The sequence below is a fragment of the Balaenoptera physalus genome (genome assembly GCF_965194825.1).
Source record: "Balaenoptera physalus genome assembly, chromosome: 7".
NCBI classification, from domain to species: Eukaryota; Metazoa; Chordata; class Mammalia; order Artiodactyla; family Balaenopteridae; genus Balaenoptera; species Balaenoptera physalus.
Genome location: NC_138886.1, coordinates 84,630,198 through 84,651,262, shown reverse-complemented (window position 1 = coordinate 84,651,262; position 21,065 = coordinate 84,630,198). Strand labels below are relative to the sequence as shown.

At 45.3% G+C, this 21,065-nt stretch overlaps 1 protein-coding gene across 2 annotated transcripts in view; it reads left to right on the top strand.

Moving 5' to 3' along the window:
* The first annotated feature begins 6,599 nt into the window (after positions 1–6,599).
* Positions 6,600–21,065, top strand: part of GOLM1 (golgi membrane protein 1) — a 53,774-nt gene continuing 39,308 nt past the window's right edge. Inside the window, exons 1-3 of one of the 2 annotated variants that reach the window (XM_082469830.1) lie at positions 6,600–6,875; positions 16,886–17,035; positions 19,260–19,439. In XM_082469830.1, coding sequence (XP_082325956.1) covers positions 16,907–17,035; positions 19,260–19,439 — 309 coding nt within the window. In that variant the 5' untranslated portion in view covers positions 6,600–6,875; positions 16,886–16,906. The remainder of the gene's footprint in view (positions 6,876–16,885; positions 17,036–19,259; positions 19,440–21,065) is intronic. The other variant, XM_082469831.1, reaches the window with a different exon arrangement.

The window sequence follows — 21,065 nt, the reverse complement described above, 5'->3', positions numbered from 1 at the left end:
ACATATGGTATCAGACCCATGCAATATTTGGGACATACTTACACTAAAAATTTATTTGTTGTTTATCTACAATTCATATATATCTGACAACCCTATGCAGGTAACGAAAAGACTCTATGAGTCAGAATTCTTTGGGCTGCTTGTGACAGAAACCCAGCTCATACTGGCTTAAGTAAAATGCGGAATTAATTGGCTGATATAATTGAAAGTCCAGGGATAGGACTGGCTTCGGATATGGCTGGGTACAGAAGATCAAATGACAGCAACACTAGATTTTGTCTCTGTCTTTTTCAACATGTTAGGCTGATGTCTCCACATGGAGGCCCCAAACAGCTCTAGGCTCATCTTTTCCTAGTATGGGTTGCCTTAGTGGCAAAAAGAGCTTCCCTTTCCCAGCAGCTCCAGCAAGTGTCCTGTAACAGAGTCTCAATGCATCAACTGGGCCATGTGCCCATCTGTGAATCAATCACTACAACCCCTGGAATTGGACATCGTATTAATTTCCGGTGGCTGCCGTAACAAATTACCAAAACTGGGTGGCTTACAACAACAGAAGTTTTATCCTGACATGGTAGTGAAGGTAAAGTTGTGCTTTCTCCAAAGGCTCTAGGGAAGAATCCATTGCTTACCTCTTCCAGCTTCTGGTGGCTCCAGGCATTCCTTGGCTTGTGGCCACATCGTTCCAGTCTCTGCCTCTGTGGTCACATAGCTTCCACCTCTCTTCTGTCCAAAACTCCCTCTGCCTTTCTCTTATAAAGACACCTGTGACTGCATTTCGGGCCCAGATGGATAATCCAGGATAAGCTCCTCCTCTCAAGATCTTTATTTAATCACATCTTTTGCCATATGGAGTAATATTCACAGATTATTGGGATTAGGACATTGAAATACATCTTTGGGGATAACTGCTCTGTTTACCACAGGCATTTAGGATTGAAAAGTCAGTGAGAAATACGTACCTGAGGAAGGGAAAAATGGACGCTACAAAGCACACACAGCAAGAGGTTTACGACAAGGACTTTCTATTCTATTCCATTCCACTGATTTCATGTATTTAATACCTGGAGGGTGCCTCCAATGTCCTGGGCACTGTGCTGCCCACAGGAGCCTGTAGTCCAGTCTGGAGTATTTATCCAGCACCGACTCTGTAAGTGCCAGGGAGGAAACCACGCTAACAAAGGACAGTCCCTCCCCTTGGGAACTTTACTGATTTTACACTGTGGGCAGACTGTGGTGGGTACTACGGGAGTGGGTTCTGACTGGGACTTTTGGGCTGAGTTGTGAGAAAAGGAAGGGGGAAAGGGGACCTTCTAGGCAGAATAGCAGAGCAAAGCTGGTCTGTGGGGAGCACAGGAGATTGGCCTGGCTTGAGGAAGCTTGGACAGAGTGTCTAGGACGCTAAATTCTATATAGGCACGCAAAAGCCATGGAAAGTTATTAAGAGAGGGGTGATGTGACCAGAGTGGTATTTGGGGAAAATTACAATATTGTATACAATGGTTTGTTGAGTCTGAGGTAGAACCCTTGGGTCTACCTTTCTATCTTACTGCATTTCTATCTTACCCTCCCATCTATAATGACTCCCCAATCCAAACTAGTCCCCTTGCTGTTCTGCTTCACGCTTTTCTCATTCTAGGCCTTTCATCATGCTGGTGTATTTCTCCACACTTCCAGGCCTGTGCCGAGCTCCTGCCGCACACGCGGCTTCCCCAGCGCCCAGCTCTGCAGCGCCACGGTGGCCGGCAGCAACCAACAGCTTCTCCAGGCACCTGGAGCAGTTTTGTAAGAGAGCACCTCCCGTGAGAAACCAACCCATGAACAGCTTTCCTGGGAAGCTTAGAAGGTGATTTCTGGAAAGTTCTGGATGGCAGATTTTCAGCAAGTTCTGCTGATGCCACAGCAACTTCTCTGCCACTCAGGGAGCCACAAGCCCTCTCCACAGAGGTCTCAATCTTATTCCTGTGGCCTGGGGATAGAGAGGCAGCTCTTTCTCAGATGCTCTATCTCAGCACCATGGGGGTAGCAGCTGCTCAGAATACCTTCTGTTCCTATATTCTTTACAGTTCTCTTTGCTTTTTACTAGCCAGACGCTCATGAGTCCAATCTGCTGCTATGTTAATGATTCTTTGTATTTAAACTTACCCTGTTTAAATTACTCTGTGTTTTCTCTCTCTCTAGATTAGATCCAAGCGGATACACCATCCTTCTACACCTTTGTTGTTTAATGTTATAGCCACTAGCCACATGTGGCTATTGAGCATTTGAAATGTGGCTGGTGCCAAGAAGGAACTGAATTTTTAATTAAATTAAATTAAAAAAAAAAACCTGAAGCAGTGTACTTTTTTTCTGTTAAATATTTTATTGCATGTAAAATGTCCCATTTGTATTTTATTAATAACATGTTGAAATGATAATATATTACAGGGGTCCCCAACCCCCAGGCCATGGACCAGTACTGGTCTGTGTCCTGTTAGGAACTGGGCTACACAGCAGGAGGTGAGTGGCGGGCGAGCGAGCGAAGCTTCATCTGTATTTACAGCCGCTCCCCATCACTCGCATTACCGCCTGAGCTCCACCTCCTGTCAGCATTATGGTGAGTTGTATAATTATTTCATTATATATTACAATGTAATAATAATAGAAATAAAGTGCACAATAAATGTAACGTGCTTGAATCATCCCAAAACCATCCCCACCCCCCCGGTCCATGGAAAAATTGTCTTCCACGAAACCGGTCCCTGGTGCCAAAAAGGTTGGGGAGCACTGATATATTAGATATAGTGGGTTAAATAAAATACATTTACATTATTTTCACTTGTTTCTTTTCACTTTTTTAACGCAGTTACTGGAAAATTTTAAATTATATATGTGGCTTGAATTCTATTTCTATAGGACAGCCCTGTCCTACACCCATTTTCTGTTCAGTCTTTCCTGATTTTCCTAAACAGACATGACTTCTGCCTCCTCCACAGCTCTTTGAATTTCTCTTAGGATAATTGTGGGGGGCATTTGCTAGTTATTTGCCTCCTCTTTCTATAGGCATCTCAATCTCCTTTTGTGGAATTAGTGGCCACATCCAGCTACAGAAACCAGAGTTGTCCCTGCTAGCCTGGGAGATGGGCATAGAATCAAATTCCTCCAACTGTACGCTCCCTCTGGACACTATGTATCCCGAGCAAGTGTTGCAAACAAGTGGGGTCAGTTGGAGGTCCAGTGACGCAGCAGTGTGGCATATATACCATACTCACTCTATCTGCTGTGTCACTTTTGCAGCGATTTCTGCTGCCTAGCCCTCTGCAGCATCTAGGTTTTCCAAACTGATTGGAATTCAATCAATATGATTTCATGGATTCTCACCATTGACTCTCTGAGAAACTGAAATTTGTCCAATCAATTCCTTTTTTTCCTTAAGAGTTACAAAAGCTGTTTCTGTTGTTTGCAACCAAAAACTCTGATTGGTTCTGTATTGTTGTTCTACTATGTATTACATTTATTTCTAGCAAGTTCTAACTATGGGGAAAGTCTCAGAATTGCAGGATAAACTGAAAAGTCAGGCTTTGGGAAGCACAGGAACCAGCCCCACAGATCTACATGCCAGAAATGATGGGTGCCATCACTGGGATAAGTGCCCAATGATCTTTTTAAGTTCTTGGGTCATCACTTTGCTCATCCCAGAAATAGAGTGTAATAGATCAGCTGAGAGTAGGGGTCTGTAGTAGGCAGAATAATGGCCCCTCAAGATGTTCATGTCTTTTTTTTTTTCTTTTCTTCATTTACTTATTTGTTGGGTTTTCTTTTCTTTCTTTTTTTATTTTTGGCTACATTGGGTCTTCATTGCTGTGTGCAGGCTTTCTCTAGTTGTGGCAAGCAGTGGCTACTCTTTGTTGTGGTGCATGGGCTTCTCATTGCGGTGGCTTCTCTTGTTGCGGAGCACAGGCTCTAGGGTGCGCAGGCTCAGTAGTTGTGGCTCGTGGGCTCTAGAGCACAGGCTCAGTAGTTGTGGCACACGGACTTAGTTGCTCCACGGCATATGGGATCTTCCTGGACCAGGGCTTGAACCCGTGTTCCCTGCATTGGCAGGCAGATTCTTACCCACTGCGTCACCAGGGAAGTCTAAGATGTTCATGTCTTAATCCCTGAAACGTGTAAACATTACCTTAAATGGCAAAAGGGACTTTGCAGATGTGAGTAAATTAAGGACCTTGAGTTCTGGAGATTATCTTGGATTATTGGGGTGGGACCAATGTAATCACAAGTGTCCTTAGAAGTGAAGAAACTTTTCCAGCTGGATCTGAGAGATGTGACTATGGAAGCAGGATTAGAAAGATGTTACTGATTTTGAAGATTGCTGGTTTGGAACATGAAGGAAGGGGGTTATGGGCTGAGGAATGCCGGCAGCCTCTAGAAGCTGCAAAAGGCTTGGATGGATGAAATGGAAAAGGCTTGGATGGATGAAATGAAATGGATCTTCCCAGGAGCCTTCAGAAAGGAATGCAGCCCTACTGACACCTTGGTTTTAGCCCAGTGAGATTTTTGACCAACAGAACTGTGTTGTTTTAACTCTAGGTCTGTGATAATTTGTTAGGGCAGAAAATAGAAAACTAATACAACAGTCTATCCCTTGAGCTGGAGAAGCCATCACTTTGATTGACAGTCTGACCAAGGCTGTATCCCTTGGAGAGTAGGAGGTAGGTTCCTGTATGAAAACCGGGTGCCATTACCTAGTGAGGGAAAGAATGCTGAACAGACAAAACCTGGGGGCCTGCTGCAACCAACCACCACAGCCTCTTCCACATTGTTTAATCAAAATCTATCCAGTTGAATTTTTAGGGCCAGCAACCGATTAGGTTAAACGTTCTGGGCGAGAAGCCTTGAGGAAACAGAAGAGAACTTTATAAGAAATGTAAACCCAAATTTACATATGCAACACTGCATATATAAATATTGCATCTTAAAAGAACTTTAAGAACTACATCTTAAAAATTCCAAATTTTGTCATAAAGATTCTTATGAAACTTGGAAAGGACTGATTCCCCCTCAATAAAGATGTAGTTAACTCAGCTAGCTTCCCTAGTACCTAGACATATGGACCTCTTCTATAAAGTGTTTAAGAATCACTGGCTTAGTCACTGACTAATTAGCTGTTGATAAATCACAGACACTAATGGGAACATACTTAGAAGCAAATGAGGTGGAAGTTATGGTCCACAGTCTAAGAAGGCAAAACATTGCTAGGAGAGCCAAAAGGAGCAATAAGGGAAGTTACCGTGCCTGTCCTAAAACCCTGACTGTGGTCACTGAAGATGGGGAGAAGGTCAGAGCCAAGGAATACAAGTCAAGTCTATGGAAAAGCCAGGGTTGACAGCCAACACACGTTCAGCTTTTGAACACTTAGTCTGACCAGGTGGCAGTCTAACAATGGGTAATGAAAACATCATTTTGGAATATACTCGAATATCACTCTAAAGGGGTCATTATTGTCAGCTCATGATTCAGGTAAAAGGTTTTGGCTCATGAAGATACTTTTTCCTGCAGTTAACGAGATCCATGCTCAGGTGTTAGTAAGACATCTTAGTCACCTTTTTGAAGGGGAGTTTGTTCTGGTTGAAAACAGTTTTGGCTGTGAGCGTTCCCTCAGGAGTTTGCGTGTGTTTCTGCCTGTTTTTTGGTGTTGGGGTTTGGGAGGGGTGAGCCAAGGGACTCTTTTCCCAGACACTAAAGCCAGGTAGGTTCAAAAAGAGATTGTTCTAGGAAAACTGTTCTCAATCCTGGCCACATGTTACAACTATCTGGGAAGCTTTAAAACAAAAATACCAATGTTCGGGCTCAGAACTCCAGAGGTGGGACCGTGGTATCTGAATACTCTAAAAGCTCCCAGAGAATTCCAATGTCTGGCCAATGCTGTCAGGGTCAAGAACCACTGCTTTAGAATTTTCTAGTATGGTTATCCTAAAGGTCGCTAGTTTTGTGGCATCTTCTCAGGCAGGTACGGCTCAACAGTGCTTCTCAAACTTCCGTGTGCCCGAAGGCCACCTGGGCACTGTTTAAAATTCAAATTCTCAAGCCCCATCCTTAGAAAGTCCTAGAGGATCCCGCTTGCGCAGCGCCCAGGAGTCTTCGTCTTCTGTTGCACGCCGTCCCAGGGTCGCAACCCGACAAATTAGCGCTGAGAGATAACAGCTGTGGGGAGATCAGGACCAACTGAGAAGGGCTGGTGGAAGAAAAAGGACAAATTCGTGAGCACAGATCCCGGGACTACTGAGAAAGAGACGTGAGTATGACCAGGAGTGTGGCGCTGGGTGTGGTCAGCTCTGGGTTCCGGAAAATTCCCTCGGGGCGGGGGCGGGGGTGCTGGGGGGCGTGTCTCCCCGGGGCGTGTCTCCCCGGGCCCCCCCCGGGCCCCGTCTCCCCGGGCCCCTTCTCTCCGCCGCCGCTTCCCACCTTACGCGCCTCCTCCGAAAGCCTCTGAACCTCTCTGCTCGGCTCTCTGAGCCGCGACCAGAAGGCGCGCCGGGAGCCGCCGTGGGGAGGGGAGGGGCTGGGCTGCTAGCGGCGGGCAGGGGGCGCGACGGGGGCTTCCCGGCTCCAGCCACAGGTCGGCCGCGGGCCAGGGCGCGCGCACCGTGGGGCCGAGCGTCCGGGCGCGGCCACGGCCTCGCCTCCTCGCGCTCGCGAAGCCGCCTCCTCCCCGCGCCGCCGGCGCTGCCCGGGGGCGGGGACTCGCCGCTGCGGAGGCCGGAGACGCGGCGGCGCTGGAGGCTGCGCGGGGCGCGGAGCGGGCGGGAGCGCGAGGCCGGCGGCGGTAGGAGAGCGGCCCGGGCGGCCTGGGAGCCGGGCCTCGCAGCACCGAGCGGCCGCCTGAGCCGCTGCAGGAGGTGAGTGGGCGGCGCGCGTGCTCGGCGCGCCCTCCGGCCGCTCTGGCCGCCTTACCTCTCCTTGTCCCTCCTCGGTCCCGGGCCCGCACCCAGGGACCCCGCTCCGGGTCCCGGAAACACCCCCCGGCTTGCGCCCGGGCCTCAGCCTTTTACCGGAGTCGGCTCGGGGCCGGCCCCGCACCTCCCCGCGCCGGAGCCTCCTTCCCGGGGCCGCCACGACCCGCCGCGTTCCGTCTCCCGGGCTGGGCTCCCCTGCGGAGGCCGGTCTGGGGCGATGCGGGCCCTTTCTTTTTGTTCTTAGGTATGTCACGCGCGTCGGCATCCAAAGTCAAAAGCGAGCATTCTCCAAAGTCGCGCTAGTGCCAGCCGTGCGGGCGTGATTGGCACGCGGGGAGGGCGGGCTGGCCGCGCCGCTCATCTCTTCCCCCTCAGCCCCGCGCGCGCTCGGGCCGCCGCGGTGCCCAAGTTGGCAGCGGTCGCGTACTGGCAGGTGACCGGGAGCTTGACGCCGGATTCTCGGTCTGCGAGCCGCCAGGGCTCCTCTGAAGCACGTCTCAGGGATGCTCCGGGTTCCCTCCTGTACCTGTATTTCCCACCTTTGGCGGCGTGGAGGGTCCACAGAACTTTTGTTCTGCTGTAAAAATAGTCTCCTGGGTTTCCATACTCTTTATATGTCACACCCTATTTAGTATTTTTAATGATTGTTTTTTGGTAAAACAAAACAGGCAAAATGCCTATTTTGATGAGTGTTCTTTTTAGCGGAATTTAAGAATCATTGTATTCGGCAGGTAATGGTGGTGCTTAAGATATCCCGTTTACAAATTTGCAAAACCAGACTCGTGTGGCTTTCACGGTTTTGAGATTTCCTTTGTCTGGTTTGTGGTCTTCAAGGCCCAGTTGCCCTAAATTATGCAAATATTGAGGGACATTCCTAGGAGCAGAGTAAGATGTCCAGTAGCCTGCTTAAATATTTAACAGCTTTAGAGTGACTCTGTTTGACTCATGGCCATGAGATTGACTCAAATTTGGCAGTTTTAGTATTTCTGAATGTTTTGTAACGTGAAACCTGAGAAGTGGAATCTCTTGTTGGTCCTTGTGGGTCTCCTAGGGCATCCCTAGCTCCTTCTACTTGTGTTAGAGAAGATTAAGCCAAGCTCATGCTATCGTGAAGAATAGTTTTACTTTATTTGTAAATAGAAACCAGTAACTTGCTAAGGCTTGCTGTTCTTAGGTCAGAATTCAATTTTTAAGGGGTCAGTGGTGAAAACATTGAGTTCATAGGATGTTTAAAGAAAACAGGTTAACTCTTCAAGACGTATTTTGTTCTCCTGTGAAGATACCACTTTTTTTTTTTTTTTTTTTTGGTTTTTCTCAAAAATGAAAGACCAGCGATGAGAGGAAGGAATGCTGGGGGGAGGGGTGTCAGATTTTGGGGACGTTGCCATTAGGAGCTAAGGATGCCATCTGCTTTCTAATTGCTGGCCCTAGGTCCAGTTATTGATGGGGGAATGAAAAGATTTTGCATTTATATAGTTTTTTTTTGAGGAGTGCGGCTGAAACAGCAGTGAGGATGGTTGACCATGTCAGGCCCAGGGCTACCTTCAGTCCATTTATGTGGCCACCTTCCCCCAGCAGGGAGGGAACTGCTGACTGTACTGAAGATCCTGTGAATGCTGCAAGCTGGCTTTCTGCATCTGAAGCGCAAAGGATAGCCAGGCAGAGCCTGGGGAAACTGCCTCTGCCGGGAAGAGTTAGAAGGGGGGGTGTCGCTTCAAGCCAGCTGTGCTGCGTGGGGAACAGGATCCCATCACGGGCAGTTTAGTGAAAGGGAGCTTGAAGGTAGTGTGGTCCCTGAAGACCAGCCCTGCTTCTAAACGGGCCTGGGGTGGCCAGGAGAGGGGGAGGCAGGGACAGGGATGAGAGGCCCTGTGCCTGGGGCTTTAATTCAGTTGTATTATTGTTGTTTTTATTTTTCTTTAGAAAAAACTAAGGTGCCTTAGGAAAAGATTAATTTCTCGTTTAATGACTTGGGAAATGGGAAATAACATCTGTAATTGGGATAAGAAGAAAAAGCACTTTTTTTGGTTTAAAAAAAAAAACTTGGTTAAAATTATTTTCTAAAAATTCACGGAAGTGAAAGGAATGGTCTTGATATGCCCTTGGCGTTCACCTTAACAAAGTGTGAATGGGATTTCACTTGCTCCCCCAAGATGGTCCTAGATTGTGGTTATTTTCTTTTCTAGACTTTTTCAAGTGACTGATGAAATTACATTGAAAGAGAGACTTGGCTTGAAGTTTAAGGATTATTTCCAAAATTCCCAGAGAGCCTACTTTGCTTCACAAAGAAATTTCCCCCATTTTCAGGAAAAAAAATGCATACCTTCTCAGATTTTTACAACATTTTGATCTTATTTTCCTTCAAGGCTGCATTAACAGAACTTCCTCTCACTAAAGTTTTGAAGGTTAATTAGTGCCTGACAGGAAGAATATATATGTAAAAATACCATGTAATATGATTATAGTGATATATATTGTAGTTTGCTGTGGTTTCCAAGCTTTTTTGCTCATTCTTGTTAGTAAAAAAAATTTTAACACCTAAAACGAAGACTGTAATATGTCAATTATATCTCAATTAAGGCCAATTTTTAGCACTCCTCTTATGTGTGTTTGTTACTTAATTATAAATTATATACATGTGCTGTCATTGTTTTCTTGTACCTCAAGATTCAGTTTACACTTAGGTATGGATTCACTGTTAATCACAGTGGAGGTAAAACCCTTTTTCATATACTCCTTGAATTTTGAGTATTTTTGGCCTGGTTCTTGTCAGATCTGAGTACATCGTCATTGTTTTTACTTTGTGATGTGGCTCAGGTGAAGCTGACTCAGGGCGGGAAGTGTGTTCCCAGCCTTGGGCTTGTGTTCACCTCTGCTTGCGTTTATTAGTGTAGCTTTAATTTGTGCTTTTTGTAGGAATCTTAAAGCTATTCATATCCTCTGTGGGGTTTAGTTTAGTTATAATTTGTCCATCTACCTCATGGTGCGCTTGCCCAAGTCAAAGGAGCGCTTCAGGCACCCCAGAGAGCTGGTGACAGGTGACCCTCGACAGAGGGTCTTTGTGAGGATGCAGTCAGTCAGTTCCTGCTTTTATTAGCACTGTTAGTATTTCATGGTAGTATAATTAGTACAGTGTAACATAGTGTAAAATAATTAGTATATACATAATATATTTAACTTGTTATATGTAATATTTATATTACTAAAACATAGTTGCTATTCTACTTTTTGGATAAAAATAAATGTAACTTCTAGGATTTTTTCCCCAGCCAGGTGGAGCATCTTTTACACCTTCTGGGATGCATGCACCCTGCTGGTAGACAGTTGGTTCTCTCACTTTAGCCACACTGTCAATACCACAGCAGTTCCTTTCAGTTAAGTATTTACTTGGTGGCAAGTAAATGCTCTCATTTAATTTTCACACCAGCCTTAGAAGACAGACCCCAAGGTTATCCCTTTACAAATGAGCCCAGAAGGTTGGGAGGAGAAGAGGAACCGCCCCGTCACCAAGTCAGAAACGGGTCCTCACGCTGCCCTGCATCTCCTCTCAGTTACCTGCCCAGGCTCAAGACAGGGACCTGGGTCTTCTTAGTGTCCCCGGTGGTGAGGTCCAGCACAGAAGGGAGCCTTGGAATGTATTTGAATCAGTTCAGTGTATTTCTCTACTTCATAATACATATATATGTTTTCATTGTTTTGTTTTAGAAGAAGCTGTAAAATACGGTGTTTTAATTTGGGAATGCTACAAATACAGCTTCAAAACTTGCTAATGTTACCATTATACATCTGCCTAACATCTCAATTTTTTATTGTTACTGTTTTTGGCTTTTGTATTAAAGATACGCTCATTGAGGAAAAAAAAATGGTATAAAGCAAAAAAATGAAAGCTTCATTCCTCTATACATTCTGCTCCCTTACTACAACTTGTATATATATCCTTCCTTATAAACATTTGCTATACATTTTCTATGGTGGAAAAATATATTGATTTATTGAGAGTATTTAAAAAATTTTTTCAACAAAAGTAGGATATGATAATTGCTATTTTGTAACTTTTTTCATGTAACAATTTGTATTTTGATCATCCGTTGCTCCATAACAAATCATCTCCAAGCTTAAAACCATCATTTTATTATTGCTCCTGATTCTGTGGGTTGACTGGGCTGCAGTCTTTTGAGGCTCAGTTGGGCTGGAACTTCAAGATGGCTCATTCGCTATTACCAGTTTTTAAAGTATTGCCTTGGTGAATTCTTGGACAGAATTTTAATATACTAATGATTGATTTAGAAAAATTTTTTTTAACTATTTCTCTGATTTCAGTGCTGTCAGAACTGGAGGGTCTAACCCATCAAAATGCTCTCTGTCATTTATATCTGTGTAGCAGATAGATGATTCCTTATCTTTCCTCTGTGTTTTCTGTATCAGTGAGGGAGGTCCTGTAGAAGCCATGTTGCTCTGGAATTAGTGATCACTTCATTCTGATTAAAGAAGAGGTACCTTTATCCACAGGTGAGCAGTGACTTTGAGATGGCCAAAGGGAGACAAGACCCTCGACGGAGAAGTTACTTTAAATGGAGTCCATTTGGGGTTACTCTTTACCTCTTAGGGAAGTAAAAAGAAACCTTATTTCTCTAGGGCACACAGTAGTAGATAGCTTTAGGGACAATGTTTGCAACTGCAGATGGGAGGTGTGAGAAAATAGTAGAATAAAACAGAAGGCCAAAGACCAAGAAAGAGCCGGGAGGAAAAAACTCAAACTTAACCTTTAAACAGTAGGGAAATACAAATATTTCTCCAAAGATAAACAACACACCCCCTCCAACATGCCTTTCCTCCTTTTGAAAATAAGTGAGTGCAGCCAGAACAAGATTCACTTGTCAGACTTGTCCAGTGAGCTCTGGAGAGGACAGTGGTTCTCAGCCTTGACCCGCATCAGCATCACGTGGAGGGCTTTTAAACACAGACCCCAAGTCGCTGACTTGGTAGGTGTGGGGTGGGCCAGAACATTTACCTTTCTAACATTCCCACGTGATGCTGATGCTGCCGGCCCAGGGAACACACTTTGAGAACCACTGAACTACAGCAGGTGTCTCAAGGTACAGCAGACCTTTTCTGTAAAGGGCCAGATGGTATTTTAGGTTCTGCAGGCCCTGTGGGCTGTGTCACAGCTACTCACTTCTTGTAGCCTGACAGCGATAGACAGTACGTAAAGGAATGGGCATCGTTGTATCCCAATACAACTTCATTTAGGGACACTGAAACTTTAAGTTCACATATTTCAGTACTTTTCATGTCATGAGATATTATTATTCTGATTCTTTCACTTAAAAAACTTAAAATCTGAGCTTTCAGGCAGTGTACAGAAGCAGGTGGCTGGCAGGATTCGGCCCTTAGGCTGAAGTTTGCCAACTCCTGAACTAGACCAGGAGGAATTTGGGAACGCCTGCCAACGTGTAGTCTTGGTGTCTGTAGGGAAGGTGGCCCTTCTTCAGAAAATCAAGTGCTGGAAGAAACACAGTGGAATTTGGTTCTCCTCATTCACTTTCACTCATTCACTTCAGTTTTTGGTATTTTCACTGCGTAGCGCTAAACATGCACATTAATTTTTAGTTTTTCTTTTTAAAACATTTTCTTGAGTATAACTGACATAACATTAGTTTCAGGCATACAACAAAATGATTCAATATTTGTATATATTGTGAAATGCTCACCACGATGAGTCTAGTTAACATCTGTAACCACATAGTTAAGAATTTTTTTTTTCTTGTGGTGAGAACTTTTAAGATCTACTCTCTTAGCAACTCTCAGATGTGCAGTACAGTATTATTAACTACAGTTACCATGCTATTGTAGGTTTTTCTTTCTAAACTGTTAGCTTCTAGAATTGGGGAAAAATTGGAGGTTGGGAAAGTGAGAGGAGGAGAATCTGTGCACTTCCTGGTAAGTTTTGAAAGCAATTTAAGGAGAATACAACAGACTTGTCATTTAACCCTAATGGTTTAGAGCAGGAGTTGGCAAAGTTTCCCGAAGGGAAAGATAGTAAATACTTTAACTGTTTCAATCTTCGTAATAACCCTATGAGTAGATCCCCATCTCTACTTTTCAACTCTGCCTTGTAGCTAGAAAGCAGCTGTGGGCAGGACTTCAAGGGCTGGGCATGGCTGTGTTCAGCAAACCCTTATTTACAAAATGGGCCACCAATGGCCTGTGGGCTTTGGTATGCTGACCCCTTCCTTGGAGACATCCTTGGGACAGAGTAGAATATCTCTAAACCCTCCAAAAAAAATGCTGAGTGGGGTGTCCTCTGGTCTGTTTGCTTCACTATGGTGACTTCTGAACTCCGTGCAGGGCACCTCCGGCTCTGGCCCTCCGCCATCCTGGTGAAGCCATTTCCTCTGAAAAGGAATAAAGGTGCGGCTCCCCTGCTGTTTGGAGAAGCTGTGTTGTTTCTGCAGTGATGACATTGGTCAAACAAGCCAATCCGATTTGATTGCTCCCATATATTTGCCTATATGATTAAAAACCTCTATGTGAGAATGAGGAAATGAAAAAATTATTTAACTAGGAGGTTCAAGGGGCTCATGCATTTGGCCAGTTGCCCATTTTCTTATGCTTTTTCTTTTTCTGAAAAAAGTAATTAGAGGTCTCTGTTTGCTTATAAAAATTTTTGTCTTACAAGCAAACAATCATTTTAACCAGTAGATTGAATTTTTTAAATTAAGTCAGTAGAAAGAATCTGCAGGGTTTTTTTTTTTTCTTATGACTCTTTCAACTTACCAAGAAACTTTTAGTGCAGACACACACCACTTTCTTTCACTCCAGGGAAGCCTGGAATTTCACAGAGTTTGGCTGATTTAGGTTAATCTTTTTCAGTATATCAGGTGACTGTAATCAAATATGAGACAAAACACATTCTGAAGCCTAAATTATATCTATTAATCTGTCTGACACAGTCTGTCTCCCACCCACTTCCATCACCCTCCAGTCAACATAAATTCTAAGGTGGAGGAGAGGAAGGCGTTTGAAATGTTTGACAGCCGTAAACTCTGGCTCTGAGCTCCTGCCCTCAGTCTTCATCAGGCTTTGGCATTTAGCACCTGTGTTTGTCCCTTTGTCTTCAGCAGCAGGGTTCCTGCAGTCCTGGAAGTCCGTGGTGAGGCATGTTGCAGGCCCAAAGGCTCACTGTTGGCCCTCCCTTCCTCATGGTCATCTTCTTACCTGGGCAGCCCTGTGTCCATTGGGAAGTCCAGGGCTCTCCTGACCGTCCCTCTGGGAGGCTGCACACCGTCCGGCTGGCCAAGTGCTGGGTAACAGTGATGGGCTTCTGAGACTGTACGCAACTTCCTGGAACCTCTCTTTTACATAATGTGGTCCTGGTCTGGGATATCTACTGCTGCAGTGGCATCCGGAGTCAGTCCCAGGAGATGGCAGTTACTGCTGCTTCAGTCGACAGCAGAGTCAAGGGAAGAACGCAGATGGCTGGTTCCTATAAAGTAGAACGATTGAGGAAGGAAAACATTCATCACCTTTTTCTTATAAAACGAGAAGAAGACCAGATCTGGAAATGATTTGTTATTCATCTTTCCATCTCTAATAATGATAGTCGGCATTTATCGAGCAATTGACGCTATGTGCCAGTTGTGGTTCTAAGCACTTCTCATATCTTTACTCATCTGTTACTCACTTTAACCCTCTGAAGAAGACGGTGAGGCACAGGTGGGTCCTGTGACTCCGAAGAGGTGGAACCAGGATCCGACTCTGGCCATCAGGTTCCAGAGTTTGTTCTCTCAACTGTCCCCTAGTAGTTGCTCATTAAATTTTTTATTGACTGGCTAAAGGAAGGAGAATGTTAAATGATCGTCTGTACACTTCCTTGAAGTGAGAGTTGAGTTATATTGTTTTCAGAGTTATAGTATACCCACCCTGACTTACATCTGCAGGAATAACAAAAGATCAAGTGAGGGTCCCATCTAAAAGTTTATTTTTAGGGAATTAAGCATATGACAAAGATGGCCTTTCAAAGAACTAAGTAAAATTAGTTTATTTCATAAAGGATGCCCAAGGAACTGGCCAGCCATTACAAAAAAAAAAAAAAAAAGTTGTTTTCTTTGTATTTCCTTACTCCTTGCGTCAAAAAGGAATTCCAAGTGGATGAAACATTTACATATAAATATGAAACCATAGATATGTTGAGAGGAGATATGGGTAAATGTATATATAAACTTAGAGTAGGAAATGTCTTTCTAAACATAAGCAGAATCTAGAAGCAATAAAGGAAAAGAGTGATAAGATTAGATTATTTTAAAAACACCACCAACCACCAAAAATTATGGGCAAAAAACTTTACAGAGAAAGGAGGAGTGGGCCCAGTTGTTGGTAATTTAAGAAGTGTCCCAGGCGATTCTGATGCTCTCTGAGGGTTGAGAACAGCTGGAATAGAAGGATACAGCCAGTGGAGTGGGAAGAGGAGGAGTCTTAATTTCACACTTCGTGTGATTTTTCTCCCCAATTGTATTTGTCATCTTATATTTTAAAAAGTTAATAAGAGTAAAAAAAAAAAAAAAAAAGTGTGATCAAAATCAAACATGATGAGGCAGTGGAGACAGTTTTAGCAGATCTATAAAATTTTCTAGAACTTTAGTATTTCTGAGCATTAGTCTCTGTTAGTACGTACAATGTTTGCTGATTTCAACTGTCAGTTGAATTTAAAACTTCTTTCCCTCTTTTGTCCCGAGAGACGAGAAGCTGGTGAAGAAGCCATCAGCCAGTGGAGGCTGGACTCATCCCTCAGTTCGTGGGAATTCTGGGGGTGCTTTGTTTTAGGTGATTCAACTAGATTGCTCATTCAGAGACAGAGGATGTCTCCCAGGGACACACTTAGCTACAGATACCATGGGGGAGGGCCAGCTTTGTCAGCTCTTCTGTGTTCTCACCTGCAGGAACTTCACCTCAAAGCTGAGTCCTTGGTAGTCTCCCTTCCCCCTCCTCTCTCACCTCCTTTTCCTCTTCCTCCGTTGCTGGCCACACCTGGCATAAAAGCATTATCTGTTCTGAGGGAGACTGTTTATTGTGTGTGCTGCCCTCCCTCTGATAAGGTCCTTTGATTTGGTTCAGCGAAAGCCATTTGGAAAAGTCAGCTTCCCCCTTGTCCTTGCTGACCAGGGCCAGGGTCCAGCCAGACCTGGCTTGGGGTTGAAGCCCGTGAGTGAAACATAGCTCCTTTCTTCTCAGCTGTATTTGTGTTTCTTTTAAGAAGCTCCATGCTCCCTGCAGCCCTTGAAGTCTCCTCCTCACTCGGCTGTGCTGCACAGATACGGCTTCGAAGGGAGAGAACAGCGCTCAAAGGAAGCAGAGCATAAGTGCCTATTTCTGCTGCAGGCGGGGCACCTCCGGTCCTGGCTTCACACACCTCTAGAAGGCTTTCCGGCTTTGCTCAGGAAACACTCTAATTGGGTATCTTTGGCAATTCTGTCACAGGGTAAAAAACCCTCCCTGGTTAGGAATCAGATCAAAAAGGCTTTGGGGAATAACGAGAAATGGTTTCTTTCTAGTGTGATGTAGAAGCACTAATATTTGCTATTGCTGCTTAAAGAGGTGATTTCTCAGACTGTACTGGGAGGTAGGAACTATAATTATAGATGAGAAAACTGAAGCGTAAGAGAAATTGTTACCTGCCCGAGGTGTTGAGCCGGTGTGTGATGGGTTTCTAGGACGGTGCTTGCTCCCACAAGCCTGTCCCAGGGATCTGGCCGCACTGCTCAGGGCACACACCACTGGCTCTGGGTGGGCTACTTACACGATCTTCTCCACCGATAGCTTTGCATTTCAAGGAGAAGATGCCAGCCCATGTTTCGGGGCAGGACACCTTCGTGTTGGTTGTGATGACGGTTGTGGCGTGCCTGGGGCATGCTAATACTGCTACTGAGGCCTGTGTATTTGTTTTTGTTTGGCAGATTCTCAGCCTGGTCTTTGAGATGATGGGATTGGGAAACGGGCGTCGGAGCATGAAGTCGCCGCCCCTCGTGCTGGCTGCCCTGGTGGCCTGTATCATTGTCCTGGGCTTCAACTACTGGATTGCGAGCTCCCGGAGCGTGGATCTCCAGGTGTTCTGTTTGTGTGGATGTCATAGAGTATTTAAAGCTGCTGGGCGGTGGGGTCTGAGGGGCTTGCTGTTTATCACCACCTAAGGTGTTGCATGCTGTAATGCTCGCTTGGGGCTCTGCATGTCCCCCCACCCAGCCCCGGGCCTGACTCCACGCCAGCTCTGCTCTTGGGTGGGAGAGGACCCCCTTGTGACTTTTAGGATTGCTGCCAGGACATGCCTCTCTGCTTCTCCTGTGAGTTAACAATTTTCAGTCAAGCCTTTTGGGCTGGTTCTGGGAAGACAACTTACGTAAGTAGTAAGTACCCTGCCCACAGCCCGTTCTGGTCCTCCAATCCACACTCAAAATCTAAGAGTGGTGTTGGTAATGTACGTGGAGAACGGGCACGAGAAATATGTTTTTAGAGGTACCAATCTTTATCAGCATCATTTACTGATAATAATAACTTTATCTTTCCCATTCATCGCTGCCCCTCGTGGGTCAGGCAGTGCTGAGCAGTGACAGAGACTCTCATTGACCGCAGTTTAGTCAGCCTCTGAGGAGCCCCCTTCGTGACTAGGCCTCCATCTTGGTCCCCCATCCTGTTTTTGGCCTGCCCAGCCCAGGCTTAGCAAAGAATCCCACTAACTCATCCCTCCACCCCTGATACCTGAGCAAGTTCCTCATCCCTTATCTTTGATGTCTAGCCCTGGGTCTGCCTTTAGCAAGACTCCTGTGAGGCCATTTTAGCAAGAATCTCCCCACCCTCTCAGTGCTTTTCCACCCACTGACCCCCTCACTCTGCTCGTTGGCTATAAATCCTCTGCTGTCTTTGCTGTGCTCAGAGTGGAGAACAGTTTCTCTCCTGACTGCAGTAGTCACGACCCCTGTTGCAGTAGCCTTGAATAAAGTTTTCCTTATCATTTTAGCAAGCGTCAGAATAATTTTTCTTTAAGGATATATTGCATACATTACCTTCTTTTGTACACAGACTCTCTCAGGTTGGGATTTTATGTTCCCCATTTCACAGGTGGGCAGACTAAGGCTCGGAGAGGTTAAGGACGAGGGGAGCTGGGATGCCAACCCAGTCTTTCTGACGGCAGAGCTTGAGCTCTTAGCCATGGAAATCCATCCCATAGGGGCGTTTTGTCCTCCTCTCATGCCTACCTCCCACGATTGTAGTGCTTTCGTCTGAGCTTCCACTGGACCCCTGTTCTCTGGGCAGATGGGGTCTTGGTGTCCAGAGAATTGAGTCTGTTTTCAGAGATTGTGTCTTATAAAGAGTGTTAAATGCTCTGTTAGTGAGGAAAAGGAACTAAATATTTGAGCACCAGCTCACACCAGGTAAAGCATAAGGCATTTTATGTACAGGCAGACCTTGGCGATATCCCGAATTCAGTTCCAGACTGCCGCAATAAAGCCAATAGCGCAATAAAACAAGTTACGTGAGTTTTTGTTTTCCCAGTGCATAAAAAGTTATATTTACACTATATGGTAGTCTGTTAAGTGTTCAATAGTGTTATGTCTAAAAAAAGTACATACTTAATTTAAAAATACTGCTGGGACTTCCCTGGCAGTCCAGTGGTTAAGACTTCTCGCTTCCAGTGCAGGGGTGCGGGTTCGATCCCTGGTCGGGGAACTAAGATCCCCACATGCTTCGAGGCACGGCCAAAAAGTAAAAAAACTTTACTGCTAAAAAATGGTAACCATCATCTGAGCCTTCAGGGAGTCATAGTAGTAACTTCAATGATCATGATTGCAGATCATCATAACAAATGTAATAATAATGAAAAAATTTGAAATATGGCGAGAATTACCAAAATGTGACACAGATGTGAAGTTAGCAAATGCTGTTGGAAAAATGATGCTGACAGACTTGCTCCACGCAGGGTTGCCATAAACCGTCAATTCCTAAAAAACACAGTATCTGTGAAGCTCAATAAAATGAGGTGTGTGTGTACCTGCCTCATTCAGGCCTCCCAAATCCCTGTGAGGGGTGTGGTGGTGTTTCCACGGCGACATGCAGTGGAGACACAGATGCTCAGAGAAGTGAATTCCACCATTTCTCTAGAATAACCTGTGGGAGCATCTACACCGCTGACCTAAAAGATTGAGCCCTGGGAACACACCGTGTGTGACCACACTTGATGTTGGCTGGGGCCCCAGCGTGGTCTTGCTGAGGGAGCGCGGGCGGTCTGGTCTGGAGATGGCTTGACACGGTCCTTACGCTGTGATGTCCTTGCAGACGCGCATCGTGGAGCTGGAAGGCAGGGTCCGCAGGGCGGCAGCGGAGCGAGGGGCCGTGGAGATGAAAAAGAACGAGTTCCAGGGGGAGCTGGAAAAGCAGCGGGAACAGCTGGACAAAATTCAGTCCAGCCACAACTTTCAGATGGAGAGCGTCAACAAGTTATACCAGGATGAAAAGGCAAGACCTGCTTGGTTTTCCTCTTAATTCTGTTCTAAGTACCATTTATACCCTGTCGAATTCTCCTCAGTGGGAGGATAAGCTGCTGTGTGTGTATGTAATGTAGTTACGTGGAATAAGCCTCTTGATCAAGCTTTGGGTGTCTCCTCATATCACCGTTAGGCCCTGGGTGGGTTTGTTGGAAAAACTTTCGCAGTGCTGATAAATGGGAGAAATGCAAAAGAACTGTCTTAGCGGCACGTTCGTCCTCCTGTTACCTTTTTTCCTTACTTTCTACAAGTATGCATTAAGTACCTACTCTGTGCCAGGCCTGTGCCGGATGCTTGTATCTCACAGAGGAATAGCATTTGTGCCCTTGAGTATCTCACAGTGAGAGGAGATGTAGACCTCCTCATATATACTAACAAAGAAGGTAGGGGACCCAAGAGTGCTGGTTTTTAAATTGAAAAAATACCAGATCCTGCACAGATTAAAAAAGGGGCTTCCCATTAGTGAGCGTATCTAAGCTTTACGTGTCTTGCTTTTTCTGGTTTTCTTGGGACTGTGTGACTCCACTTTCCTGTTTGTTAAATTGTATAATGGTGTGAGTTACTAATATCTTCCTTTCTAAAGTGCATCAAACTCATGACTATTTCCTCGCAAGATTTGACTATTTCCTACTAAAACCAAGTCCACATTCAAGATAATGGATCTCAGGATATGACCTCCTTCCAATAAATCAAGCATTTCACAGAGAGAGGCACACGGATTAGTAAGAGCCAAATCTGTGTAAAGTGCTACTAGTTACCAGATCATGAATCATTTCTAGATAGGGCCTCAGACTTTTCCTGTGTAACTGGTTTAAAAGGTGAGAAATACTTTTTTTTTCATTTGCGGAGTACTTTCTCATAGTCACAAATGTGTATTTCTCCTTTGGGAATTGTTCCAGTTTTAATGCTGTTATAGGAAAGTGCTCCCTATAACTTTATAATAAAGTGCTTTCCTATAGGAAAGTTCTCCCTTTTTCTCATGTGTGGGTGACACTATCTGTGCTCCTGAAATTCCCTTTAACTGAATAGAATGGGACCTTGCCATTTCTCACAGTGTGTACACATGCTTAACCTCCTGAAGCATGCTTTGGGAGGCGGCAGAGTTTATTCTCAAGGGATAGAGTTGGCAGAAACTCCATCTGGGATTTGCAGGACGTGCCGAGAAGGTCTCTGGCACCCTGGCCCTCTGCCCAGTTAGGAAGGAGGCCTGTGATGGGACCTGGGGAGTGTTGGGCTGGGAAAGGGGACCCAGCAGGACCAGCAGCCTTGCCCCATTGGGCCTGGGCCGGACAGGGCAAGGTGGGAAGGACCGTACGTGCTGAGGTCTGGGACCAGCCAGAGCAAGGTTTTCCCACCTGCAGGGAGGGAGGAAAAAGGAAGTTTTGTGTACCTGTCTGCCTGCCTCTCCACCCCTGTGTGTATGTGTGTCATTACCTGAAAATTTGACTCTTTTTTCTGTAGGAAGAATTGTCTTTTATTGATACTCTGAGTCTCTGGCCTTCTACGTTTTGTTTTTAACTTTTTTTTTTTTTGAAATGGTAGTGATAGAAGATAGAAGGGCTGTTCGTGTCTGCATGTGGTGTTTGCTTATTGCTTT